Here is a 14,211-nt window from a genome sequence, read left to right on the forward strand (position 1 = left end):
CGTAAGCTCCATCCATGTGCCTTCTTCTCCCACAAGCTCAACCCGGTGGAGGTCAACTATGACATCGGGAACCGGGAGCTTCTAGCCATCAAGCTTGCCCTGGAGGCAAGCTTTTACGGTTTTAGCTTTCAAGCATTTACGGTTCTTACAGACCATAAGAACCTTGAGTATCTACGGGACGCTAAAAGACTAAATCCCTGCCAAGCAAGATGGGCATTGTTCTTCACAAGGTTCAAGTTCACCATCTCATACCTCCCTGGATCAAAGAATGTGAAAGTTGATGCTCTGTCTCGTATCTAGAGGCCTGAAGAAACTTCCGACGATCCAGATCCAATCATCCCCGAGAACCTCTTTGTCAGCCCCATCACTTGGTCTGCAGAAACGCTCCCCGAGCCGAGTGCCTCCAACAACACCCCGCCGGGTTGCCCCCAGATTGCAGTATATCCCACGGACACGGCACACTCCCCTGATTCACTGCTTAAACAGTGCTTCTGGTGGCCCAACATGGCATCCGACATTAGGAGGTACATACAGGGGTGCCGGGAATTTGCCATCTCCAAGACACCACGACATGAGTCTCTCTTCTGGCTACCATCCCCAGACGAACGGGCAGACAGAGAGGAAGATCCAGGATATCGGCCGTTTCCTACATACCTTCTGTCAGGGCCACCAGGACTCCTGGAACCAGTTTCTGGGTTGGGCCGAGTACGCCCAGAACTCTCTCCGTCAGTCAACCACAGGTCTTACTCCGTTTCAATGCGTACTCGGTTTCCAACCCCCACTGTTCCCCTGGGATGGGGAGTCATTGGAAGTCCTTACAGTAGATTACTTGTTCCGGGAGAGCAAGAGGGTCTGGGACTCAGCTCATCTCCAACTCCAGCGGGCCCTACGCAGGCGCAGGGCGACAGCGGACCTTCGGCGTTCCCAAGAACCCGATTACCAGCCAGGACAGAAGGTCTGGCTGTTGACCCGGGACATCAGGATGTGCCTGCCCTGTAGGAGGCTGAGTCCTAGGTTCATTGGCCCCTTCACCATCACTCGGAGGATCAACCCTGTCACCTACCTGTCTCCAGTGTTCTCCATGACTCCTAGTGTCTCCGTGTCTCCAGTGAGTGTCATCGTGTCCTGTCTGCTCCACGTCTGTTTGCATCCACGTTCCCTGGGAAAAGATAAGAAACATCATCAGATCCAGTCACCGCTCCAGTCATGAACTCATCCTGCCATTTACTCACCTGCATTCTGCCATTCATCCTCTGGTTGTTTAATAAACACATCTTAACCATTACCTGTGTCTCCGTCCCCTTCTGTGTGTAACAACATTGATGAATCATTCATGATAAGGACTAAGGAGAGTGTTTTCTTTTCTTGTTGACTTTAAGGGACAGTCATGCATTCATATACACTATACCATTCAAAAGTTTGGGCATGGCAGATTTTTTTTTAACGAAAGAAGACCTTTATGTTAATTTGTTTAATGAAAAGTAAACTATCATTCAAAAGTTTGGAAACATTACTATTTTTAATGTTTTCAAAAAGAAGTCTGTTTTACTCAAGGCTACATTTATTTGATCAAAAATACAGAAAAACAGTAATATTGTGAAATATTATTACAATTTAAAATAATGGTTTTCTATTTTAATATACTTTAAAATGTAATTTATTTCTGTGATCAAAGCTGAATTTTCAGCATCATTACTCCAGTCTTCAGTGTCACATGATCCTTCAAAAAATCATTCTAATATTGAATCAAAAAACAATTAATATTATACTATAATATATTAATATTATAATATTATAATGTTGAAAACAGTATTTTTTTGTGAATAGAAAATTCAAAAGAACAGCTTTTGTAACATCACACTGAAAAAGGCTACTGACCCCAAACGTTTAAACAGTAATATTAATTAACTTTTAACAGTATTAAAAAAGAAACAGTCAGTAGTTATTTGTTTGGTTATGAAGTCTGTTGTATAACGGGGGTAACCGGTGTGTGTTTGTGAATGTTTACATTTTAGGCTCATGTGACTGCATTAGTAAATGTGTGGTCAGCAGAGGACAGGTGGATTTTGAACCCTAACCAAAAGGGTAATTGACTAGAGCTTTACACTTCTGAGATATTGAGAGATATTTGTGGACAATACTCCATACATGCCAAATACTGATAATAAAAAAGCAATCAGGAAAGGGACCATATGTTAAATGCTCGATACTAAAGAAAAGTAATGTAATAATCAGTAACTAATTAGTAGTGAGTGATATAAGTGTATCGCTCACTGCTGAAGCAAAGGAAGTATATGAATGAGTGATTGATATGCAGTAGCATGAGAAGGAGTACACTTTACGTTATCATACCTGTCCTAAGAACTCAGCCAAAACATGTCTCAAATGAGTCTGCATTGATCAGTATGATCATTGATGAGAGTTTTTATCCCTACAAACATCAGTTTACTAAACTGCACACAGACAAGATGTTATACGAAGCTTCAGTTTATTGACAGAGTCTCATAGCAGAGTTTGGGGATTTCCCTCATATAATAAGAGAGTGATGGTGAGTGATCTTGGTTGTTAGCGCAGATGTTGCAATCTTACAATTCGTTACTGTAATTTGTTTTGAATAAAAAGGGTCTGAAAAAGGGAGCTTTCATACAGTACTCGGTTCGATTGCTTGGCCCGAACGAGAGTTTGATTGCTTCCCCCTCTCCTGCCCCCGCTGGATTGTGTTCATATTATATTATTTGGGTGCGAATTTAACCACGGAGAATTTGCACCATTAAAGCAGTAGCTGTTTACCCCTTTTGCATGGTAACGATGACGCAGGAGATGGCGGTAAAATGCAGAGCGTTGCTCACCTCACTTTATATTTTGTTTTTTGAACCTTTGGTTTTGTTTCCAAAATTCTGTCATTAATTACTCACTCTTATGTCGTTCCACACCCGTAAGACTTTTGTTCATCTTCAGAACACCAGAAGATCTTTTTGATGAAAACTGAGAGCTTTCTGTCCCTTTACAGATATGTTTGCTTGATGTGTGCGAGAACCAATGAGGTGTGTTAAGCTGCACACTCGAGCTTCTCGCGCATCATTCAGGTTCAGTTGAGCTCTTATGTTTTTGTGCGTTGATGAATGTTTATATGTGAATAAAAACCTAAATTAAATCTGTTCATCATATAAAGTTTCTTCAGAAAATTTGGACTAAACCGCTTGATTCATGTGGATTAGTTTTACGATCTCTTTATGAACTTTTTGAAGTGGTAGTTGTGTGGCTGTCTATGGATGGACAGAAAGCCCCCATATTTCATCAAAAATATCTTAATTTGTGTTCTGAAGATGACCGAAGGTCTTACGGGTGTGGAACGACATGAGGGTGAGTAATTAATGACAGAATTTTCATTTTTGGGTGAACTAACTCTTTAATGGAAATTGGTCAACATTGCTCTTAAGTTTTGAACTGTTTTAATCACCGTTTTGCAATCAATTCATTTATTTAAAATGGTCTTATGTTATGACATTTATTTAAAAGTCAAATTTATTAAAAGTACAAATAGTCTCTCTAGTGTAACGGTCATAAAAATACCATGCATAATAATTATAAAAGGATTATGTTTTTTTATATATAATTTGTAGTATAGCATGTCAGACCACAGAACGTCATGTTGTCAAAAGGACCTAATCTACTTCATTGTACACCAATAGATAATGTCAATTAAGTAGACAGAGAGTAGAGTTATAAACAGTAATTAAAAAAGTTATTTTACCAAGGGGTAATATCATGTGCCATGGGCACATATGAAGGATAAATAATTGTGTGTAACAGGTAATGCTATATAAGAGCTAATGTATTTGCCATTCCTAGAAGTAGATTTGTGTGCTTTTGGATTACAGGAGCCTTACACTGGAGTACATGAACACACACATGCATGACAGAACATGCAAAGACACACAAAACTTACTTTGTGCACCTTGATTGTTAATGTGGTATAGCACTACGTCTGTTACTACTTAGTTTATCAGTTGTTCTGTACATTACTGCCCTCTATCTTGCAGAGTGAAAACAGTCAAAATGTTTAGAACAGTTACAGTATGCCCACAGGCACTTGTGCATTTCACCTTCATGTTGATGGAAGAAACCCATAAATAATGCTTTATTCAGTTTAGAAATTATATTAGAGCCAGTGTTTCAAATGTAATTGGTCCTTTTAAGGTAACACTGTAAAATAAGGTTGTGAATTAACCATAAAAATGAAGCATTTATTACTCTTGATAATGTTAACATTATCATTATTGATTTATATTATAATGTAATGGTAAAATGTACAATTTAAAATGTTTACATAGAAATAAACATTAACAAAGTTTAATAAATGCTGATAAATATTGTTTACAGTTAACAGATGTTAACAAAAACACATCTTGAAAAGTATTACTCCTTTTAAATATTTTTTAAAAAATGAAGTAAAATATTTGAAACACTAATTGAAGATATATGTCTTCTTATTTTATGAAAGGATGAAGATGATGATGAGCACTATTGTCGCCTACTCGTCCCCAGTCATGGCAGGTGGGACTGGATGAGAGTGTGAAGGTAAACGAAAAAAAGACTGAAAAAGCACTTACAATTCTTTTGGGAGACATAAAAAAGGGTAAGCACTGATTTAAGCTGTCTCCCTTCATGTAAGAAAAATCGCTAGCACTTTATTTTACAGTCCTGTTCCCCATGTACATACTAGGTACTAACATCTTAACCTACCCTTAAACCTAACCTTAACCCATGTAGTTACCTTAAGTTACCCAGTACTTTCTTAGGTAAGTACACGTAAGTGAACATACTGTAAATTAAAGTGCAACCGAAAAATCATAAATTGACATGCTTAAAAATATCTGCTTCACCTTGTCATGTTTGTTTATTTATTTTTGTTTTTGGTCACATATTGTACAGATAGCAGACAGCTTAAGAGCCTGAATCCCCTTAAATACCACCGCGATATCGAACCAGAGCCTGGAAGGCAGGGCAGCCACGGCCGAGTTTCAATGGCAACGGCACCCTAGGGCTGCCATGGCAGCAGCTGCCGCCGATGCCCCACACCACATTGCCACACTGACGCTGGAGGACGAGGATCGACGAGGCGCCACCAAAGTGTTTGGAGGTCCCGCTGCAGGGAGGACAGAAAGAGAGACAGAGAGCGAGAGGGAGAGGGAAGGGAGAGGCAGTGGGAACGAGTGTTTGGTGTGCGGTGCCCTCTTCAGCTCACAGGATAAGCTCCGGCTTCACGCGTTCTGTCACGCAGGAGAGAAACCTTTCCACTGTTCCCAGCCCCATTGTCCTAAGGCTTTCAGCTCCAAATATAAGCTCTTTAGGTAGGTGCTACTTACATGTCAAGGGCTGATATACATTAAGAGTAATCAAAGAACAAAAAGATGTGACGTGATTTTGAACCAATTGTGTCCAAAACAAAGTTTGTTTCAATGGTTTGAAACCGCTCCCCAGCATGAACTTTCTGGAAAACTTTGCACCGACTGTAAAACACCTTCGAACTGCCACTGGTCCATGACGATTACATAATTCTTCCAGGTCAGACATAAGTGAAAACATCTCTCATCTATGTCATTTTTGTTGTTTGTTGTGATATTAATAGGATGGTGCTCAACACATATTTACATACTCATCTACATACGACTTCATGACTAGTGTCGGAAAGTGCGAAAACAGTATACCGTTGCTCGGGTATTTGGAACATTTTATTAACTTTGCAAATCAAGGCCTTAAGATTTGTTTCTGATCCAAACGCCCCTTATCTATATTCAGTGTAATCTTCACTGATTACATCAGTTGCATTGGCTGCACTCTTCATCCTGTTCCTGGAAAGGCCACTGTCATGCAGTGTTTAGCTCCAACCCTAATTAACCACACCTGAACAAGCCAATCATAGTCCTTAGGGCAGGTATTGGCTGATCCGAAAGCTGAAAAATGCTGCCTTCAAGGTAGGAAAGCATCAAGGCACGTCTGAATCCAATGCTAGCTTCACTTCCTGTCTCCTGAGGTACCTTCATCTGATCGATTTTCAAAGGCAGCATAGATGTATCCTTCGCTGCCTTTGATGTTCCACAATCCTGTGCTTTTCATTCTGTGACAGTTTAGCTAAACATTAAAGAGAACATCTGAAAGTTGCAGTTGGTGGTCACAAGTCAGCAACAAGTCAGCCAAGCTACCTTTCGGTCACAGCCATTGTCTTATTATTGGAAGATAGCAGGGTCCGTGGCTCTACCATTTGGAGAAAGCGTAACTTGAGCCACGTGTGCCTTGAAAAGCAATCACATTACAGCCTTGACGTCATTGAATTTCTGTCAGATTTGTGCAACAGTCAATCGCTGTTTGCCGACACCATAGAAATGAATGAGAAGTGCCATAAACTGAATCATACCTGTCACAAAATTGTCTGTGAGTTCTCTTATAAAACAGCATTTACTTTTTGGTGTAAACGCTAAAAATGGATCAATCCAAAACGAATGTTTAATGGCAAACAAGATTAGCTGATAGGCTGTCATTTCTTTAAATGATAAGCTGTTTTCCCACAAAACCAGTTAGTGAAGCCTCTCTCCTCCATTGACATCCATTTGTCAATGGAGCGATATGCTACTAGAATTGTCCAGGCAGGTGTGTTGAAAGTGACGTGACACGTAGCCAAGTATGGTGTCCCATACTCAGAATTTGTGCTCTCCATTTCACCCATCCAAGTGCACACACACAGCAGTGAGTATTGAACACACACACACATTGTGAACACACACCCGGAGCGGTGGGCAGACATTTTTGCTGCGGTGCCCAGGGAGCGATTGGGGGTTAGGAGCCTTGATCAAGGGCACCTCAGTTGTGGGTAATGAGAGCGCTGTTCATTCACTCCCTCCACCTACATTTCCTGCCGGTACTGAGACTCGACCTTCGGGTTACAAGTCCGACTCTCAAACCTGTCCTGGAGTACCCCCAAAGTCACCCTCATTTATCACACCTGATTCAACTCATGAGCTCATTAGTAGAGACGTGAAGTAAGTGTGTCAGATATAGGGACACATACAAAATGTGCAGGGCTGGGGGTCCTCCAGGACAGGTTTGAGAACCACTGCATTAGGCTGCAACTACCCCAACTGGAGCTAAACTCCGCTGGACATCTGCAATCCAGTAGCAGGGTTGGACACCCTTGGTAAAGTAGTTTATACTTGAGAGCAGGGGTGTCTAACCCAGCTACTGGAGGACCAACTTCTTGCAGAGTTTAGCTCCAACTATAATTAAACACACCTTAACAGGCTAATTAGGGTCTTTATGATTACTAGAGATTCCAGGCAGGTGTGTTGGAGGAGGTTGGAGCTAAACTAGGCTGGAAGGTGGGCCTCCAGGAGAAGTAGACACTCCAGCTTTAGAGGGTCCCCCTGCAGTCTGCCATGAACTCATGAACATACAATGTTTCAGTTAGTTCAAGAGAAATTTCCAGTGTGTCTTTAGCTAAAGGTGGTCTTTGTCTTCTTTTGTAGGCATATGGCCACACACTCCCCACAGAAGACTCACCAGTGCTCGTTTTGTGAAAAGATGTTTCACCGCAAAGATCACCTGAAAAACCACCTGCAGACTCACGACCCCAACAAAGAGGCCTTTAAGTGCGAGGAGTGTGGCAAACACTATAACACAAAGCTGGGCTACAAGCGCCACATGGCTATGCACTCAGCCACAGCCGGTGATCTTACCTGTAAGGTGTGCTTGCAAAGCTACGAGAGCACGCCTGCACTCTTGGAGCACCTCAAGAGCCACTCAGGCAAGTCTTCAGGTGGAGCCAAGGAGAAGAAACACCCCTGTGACCACTGTGATCGTCGCTTTTACACACGAAAGGATGTTCGCCGACACATGGTGGTACACACGGGACGCAAAGACTTCCTGTGCCAGTACTGTGCCCAACGTTTCGGGCGGAAGGACCATCTGACGCGACACGTCAAGAAGAGCCACTCGCAGGAGCTGCTGAAGATCAAGACGGAACCTCCGGATATGTTGGGTTTACTTGGGTCTGGTTCTCCACCTTGTGCTGTGAAAGAAGAAATAAGCCCTATGATGTGTAGCATGGGACCTACCAAGGACTCGATGATGGCAAAGCCTTTCCACGGTGCCACCCCTTTTCCCATGGGCATGTACAACGCTCATCATCTCCAGGCCATGTCCAATCCGGGTGTGGGCCACCATCACTCATTGGTTCCAGGGACTTTATCCACTGCCATGGGGATGGGCTGCCATATGGAACCTCCGTCATCACTGCACCACCATCACCCACATCATCATCATCATCATCATCATCACCATCCTCACCATCACCACCACTCCCCACCTTCACACCAGCAGCAGCCTCCCCTGCAGAACCAGCAACAGCAGCACCCACAGCCACCGCCCAAGTACCAGCTCGGATCTACCTCATACTTGCTGGAGAAGCCCCTGAAGGTGGAGATGGAGAGTTTCCTGATGGATCTTCAGAGTGGACTCCCAGTTCCTCCGCCACCCTCTGCTGACCCTCACTCAGCAGCTTCGCCCAATAAGGAGGGTTTGGAACCTCCGGTGGGATTGTCGGATGACCTTTGCGGGGACCCCCTCATGTCCAAGAGCCCCGCTGTCATTGCTGAGTCTTTGTGTGCTGCTAACATGGACTTTTCTCACCTGCTGGGCTTTATTCCACTAAATCTGCCACCCTATAGCGCCCCCATGAGTTCAGGAGGACTGGTAATGGGTTACTCCACCACCTCCACCGTTTCTTCTTCCTCATTGTCGTCAGCGTCTTCGCATGCTGCCGAACCACACGCTGCCTCGGCCACAGCTGCAGTGCCTCTTACCTCTTTGCAACCTCAACCTCAGGAGCAGCCAGGGGGGCTCGGTCTTGGGCCTCTGCACCCACTCCCACCAGTGTTCAGCTCTAGCCTCAGTACGACCACTCTGCCTCGCTTTCACCAGGCCTTTCAATGAGGTCCCCACACCAGCCTGGCCTGTCGCAGGGGCTCAGGGCAGAGGAGCATTAGTGCTCCCCTTAGGTGTGGGGAAACAGAACACTTGAACACATAGAAGCCTTAACAAAAGCGCACAACAGCTTTTTAATGAGCCTGGAGGAAAACAAGCATATGGAATATCATGGAGCTTTTATTTAGGCTGTCTGAATTTAGCTATGATTTTTTTAAAATACCCTTTTGAACCTCTCCCACCATCCCCTGTCCTACAATTTCGTAGTTAAACAGCAGCATCAGTAGGCCTTAAGGCATGGTACTGCATATTTTATAAAGTAATAATATTAGTAGAAAAAGGAAAAGATTAATGTAGAAAAGATAATCAGTCTTTGAGACTCTGAAAGACTAGTTTGAAGTGATTATATGAATTTTGTGTTCTTTTCCAAATGTGAGACCTGACTTAAAGTCAGGTAATAGTTGCTTGCCCTTAAACTAAAACCGTCTTCTTGGCCAGGAGTGGAAGAATTAGTGAAGGAATGAAGGAGTGAAATTGGTTATTATTCCAAATATAGTTTTTATTATATATATATATATATATATATATATATATATATATATATATATATATATATATATATATATATATATATATATATATATATATATATAGCAAATTTAAGACTCAATCAAGTAATTATCATCACAAAATCACATCTGAATTTCAAAAGCAATTTAAAAAAAATAATGCAGTGTATGTGATTAGATGAAAATATCAGCTTTTTTGTGTTAATACAAATTTACACATGTTGGAATGGTCAGTAACTAGTTTTTATGTGAGAGAAGGGACTGAAAATAGAAAGGCAAAGAGGGTAAAAACTGCACAGTTTGTTCATTTGGTACAATGTGACCACTGACAGAACTAAAGCAAAATAATTTTTACGTTAAAATCTTACAGGTTTACAATTTTTCTCAAAAGAAGCACTTTGTTTACAGCAGAAGGCACTTGACCTCTTTGGGTTCCAAGATGACCCACTGAAATCCCCTCCTCCCTTTTTCACACTCTACCTTCACGCTTCCTGTAAAGAGACACACACACACACACACGCAAGTTCAAACAACCATCAAGTACCTTGGCATACTCAACTGCTCTCTGAGTCTCGAAATGGTTTTCCTCCTTCCAGCACTAATTTTAAGTCTCCGTGGCGCAACAATATCTCACTTCCAGATCCTATATATATATATATATATATATATATATTAAGAAAAAAAGTATTTTAAGCAGGTTTTTATTTTAGAGAGAGACATACATTTTAATAACCCTGATATATGTGAATGGAAAAAAAGACAAAACAAAAACAAGAATATTTTTTTGCAGTGTACGAAGTACCACATCAAAAAATATATATTATAATTGCTTCTTTTTCAGTATATTTTGTAATTTAGATAGTTGTATTAAAAATTGCTGATGGATTTAAAAAAAAAAAAAATGTCTAGCAGGTTTACATAATTATGTATCTTGCATCATATTGAACAAAATGGATGAAGTATTAGCGTTTCCCTATAGCTTTTCCTGTTTCTTGTTTTTCCATGTGAGTCAAAGGAGATGAATACGGTGGGATTTGACCTGCATATAATAGACTAATAGTGGCATAATCCAGTAGAGTGGACTAGTCTTTAATCTTTAGAGCATGTACTAGAGGCCCATAATGTGATCCAGGTTTCAGTTTGCGTTTTTTATTCTCAGTATTCGATCAGACCTGACTGATGCTGTCTATTGGTGTGTTTGGTTGTACAGTTTTTAACCTCCATTATAATTTGCACCATCACACTGAAATGTCTGAAACCACGATTCCAGTTGCTGTAGGTTCATTTTAATATTACAAAAACAGGACTTTAGAGGGGTTTTGTCATATAATCTCTTATAAGTTGCCATTTCCCAGCAAGTGGACTGCACAAGTTCTTACCAAATAATCATTCATTACCAATGGCCATGTGTGTAAAGAAACAGATGATCAACGTACCAGCAGTGAAAGCAGTGCCTGATACAAACAGATGTATTTCTCTCTCTCTCTTCTCCTCATCCCTTTGGGTTAATCTATTCTGTGTCCGCATCTGCGTTTATAGTGAATGTGAATCTCACAAGCAGGAAAGACAATAGAAAGGTAAAAAAGGCCACATTGCAAAACTAAGACGAAACAATATTATGCTGCTCTTTGTGCTGTGGTTGCCAGCAACCATAGACCACTCTGGAAACATTTTAAACTGCAAATGATCGTTTAGCAGAAAACATGCACAGTAGTCCACGTGAACTGTCTGTCTGTTTTCTCTGTTTTTCAGCTGCTTTGATTCGAATGAACATTTTATGAAAGGGTCTGAAAAGAGACACAAAGAAGTCACCAGCCTGGTCTTTGACATTCAAAGCATGGGACATTTGATTGGGATATTGCCTAGTCGTTTTGTCATTATATTATTTTCTGTTTGTTGAAACAGGACCTCAAAACAGCACAACGCATCACCTCATTTATTTGTTTTTCATACCAAAAACCTGGGGAGAAGAAACTTCTTTTTGCACAATTGCTACTTAAGGACTAATTGAGTTGTGTTTATACTGTAAGCATGATTTCTTAAAATAATTGTTTCGTAACAAAGCCAAAAATATTCGTTCTACTCTCATATTCATTTATAAAAGTCATTAATGGACTTTTGTCCAAAAATACATTTTTTAAATTTAATTAAAAAGTTAGAGGAATTGAAAATGTCCTTTAAAATGCAATGAATGTGTACAGACAAATTTATGAAATCTAATTATTTTTAAAAATTGGAATTTGAAACAAAGGGTTAGTTCACCCGAAAATGAAAATGCTGTCATTAATCACTCACCCTCATGTCGTTCCACTTTGTTAATCTTCAGAACACATATTAAGATATTTTTGATGAAATCTGAGGGTATCTGATGCACACATAGGCATCACTGCAGCTTCTGACGTCCAGAAGGTAGTTAAGCGTGACTGCAGTGGTTCAACCTCAATGTTGTGAAGCGATGAGAATACTTTGTGTGCAAAAACAAAACAAAATAATGACTTTATTCAACCATTTGAACTGTTGTCATACGTTCATGAACTCAGTGCAGGCTTCCTTGTTTACGTCCGAACGCCAACTCAGTATTGGCCGAAGCCGGTCACGTGATCAGCATGCGTGTGAAGCTGACGCGGGACCCGGCCAATAATGAGCCGGCATTCAAATGTAAACAAGGAAGCCTGCGTCATTATTTTTGTTTTGTTTTTGCACACAAAAAGTATTCTTGTCGCTTCATAACACTGAGGTCGAACCACTGCAGCCACGCTGACTATTTCCACCATGTTTTCAACGACCTTCTGGACATCAGAAGCTGTTGCCGCCTATGTGTGGATCAGATAATTATCTTAATTTGTGTTCTGAAGATGAACGAAAGTCTTGCGGGTGTGGAACGACATGAGGGTGAGTAATTAATGACAGAAACTTCATTTTCACTTCATTTAAGCTTTCAAAGCATTTATTTTTTCTGAAAAAAAGAGTATTTTATTTTTAAGAAACAGGAGTAACTATGTTTAACAGAATAAAAGAAAGCTTTTGGCAATTTTTGAGTTTGTCCTCCCCGGGTTTTCTGTGAGCTGATCTGAATTCTAGCACTTTTAAACCTTTAAAAAGAGTATTTTTCAGCCTTGTATGTTTGTATGTTATTAATTTTGTATTTGATCTTGTATGTGCCATTAGTTTGATGTGTAGAGTTTATTCATCTTTATGTAATTGTTGTTTTTTTCTCCTTTCTCCAAAAGAGTAACAGTATTTTAGATAGATTTTCACTAATATTAACTGCATTGGCCATTTTCCCCACGTCGTCTTGTCATACATTTGAGGAAGTCATTTAATCTTAAAATAGATGTTGTTAGAGTAACATGCTTAGAATGATTCTCAGTGTCTGAAACTTGACAAAATCATCATCGCCACAAACAAACAAACGAGAACCCATTTCCAGCTCCATCTATGACTGAGGCGTTTTCAATCGACATTAGTAATAATAATAATAATAATAATATCAGGTTTGGCTGCTGTGAGATTTCCTCCAGCTTCTCCCACCCCTCAAAAAAGCACTTTTGGTTTAAATGAAGTTTTATATAATAACTGCCTGTGGATAGGTGGAGCTCAGCATCTGATTGTAGGTTGTTTTTTGTTTTTCTTTCTCAGAATACCAGCAATATTCAGCAACAGACATTCAGAAGTAGAATTAGTCAGGTTAACCAAGTTACAATGGTTCTTTTCCTCTCTTGTAGCAATGCACTTGTCCTTTTGTTCCCAGAATACTAGCTGGTGCCTATAACAAAAACATATTAAGGGAAATGATGAGGTAACCAAGCTAGGGCAAAAAAACAAAACAATACGACCTTTAAGAAAAGGAAAAATGATTCAATAAAATGATCTTCCGGCTTTCAGTGAGAAAATGGGTACGTCCGCAGAGGACAAAATCCACTTGTAGTTTGATATATTTTAGCTTATCGTAAGTCTTGCATTCCAAGCTTTTTATCTAACTTGTTTAGCAATATAGTCATTTTATTTTTAGTACTTGCTTATTACCACGACTTCTGGAAAAAAAAGTGAAAACTAAAAAAAGGAATATTCATCCGTACACTATTTTATATAACATGGAGATGATGATGATTGACAGGACGAACAAACAGTGCGCTTTTTTTGTCACACAGCTCACCTGCGGTCAGTTGCTGCATTGTAAAGTTGACAGATTTGTATATTGGTTGATCCAAAGAGATGACATTACAACAAACCTATTTACTTATTGTACAGTACATTGTACCATTTGACTTGTAATGTGTTATGTTAAAATGATTAAAAGACAAACCCACGGTTTCATATTTCTGGCGTCCTTTTTTTAAGCCTTTGATTTCCTGTCTGCAGCGATGGGAGAGGGTGCGAGAAGAAACGGGCCGGTTATGGCTGAAAACTGCCATTCGCATACCATACAGCCAGAACAGGAAACCACACCACAGCGCACAAATGAAAAGACAAGAACGGCACCAGTCCAAGTAATAAAAAACTGAGCTATAGCCAGGCTTAATTATAAAGCAGATCTCAAACCTATACTTTCACATCTCAAAGAGTTGTTTTAGGCCCAAAATTCCCACCAACAATACATAATTTCTCATGTGAAAATGACTTAAATCTGGAGGAATTTGAGGTTTTACAGTCTTGTCTTGCA

At 40.3% G+C, this 14,211-nt stretch overlaps 1 protein-coding gene across 4 annotated transcripts in view; it reads left to right on the plus strand.

Moving 5' to 3' along the window:
* Window positions 1-9,504, plus strand: part of plagl2 (pleiomorphic adenoma gene-like 2) — a 47,823-nt gene extending 38,319 nt beyond the window's left edge. For 2 of the 4 annotated variants that reach the window (XM_067372447.1, XM_067372449.1), the window contains 3 exons: window positions 4,505-4,581; window positions 4,936-5,354; window positions 7,524-9,504. In XM_067372447.1, coding sequence (XP_067228548.1) covers window positions 5,053-5,354; window positions 7,524-8,988 — 1,767 coding nt within the window. In that variant the 5' untranslated portion in view covers window positions 4,505-4,581; window positions 4,936-5,052 and the 3' untranslated portion in view covers window positions 8,989-9,504. Of the gene's footprint in view, window positions 1-4,504; window positions 4,640-4,935; window positions 5,355-5,383; window positions 5,569-7,523 lie in introns of those variants that run through there. The other 2 variants (XM_067372448.1, XM_067372450.1) reach the window with 2 other exon arrangements.
* The last annotated feature ends 4,707 nt before the right edge of the window (window positions 9,505-14,211 follow it).

This window comes from Chanodichthys erythropterus, chromosome 20 (genome assembly GCF_024489055.1).
Source record: "Chanodichthys erythropterus isolate Z2021 chromosome 20, ASM2448905v1, whole genome shotgun sequence".
Lineage (NCBI taxonomy): Eukaryota > Metazoa > Chordata > Actinopteri > Cypriniformes > Xenocyprididae > Chanodichthys > Chanodichthys erythropterus.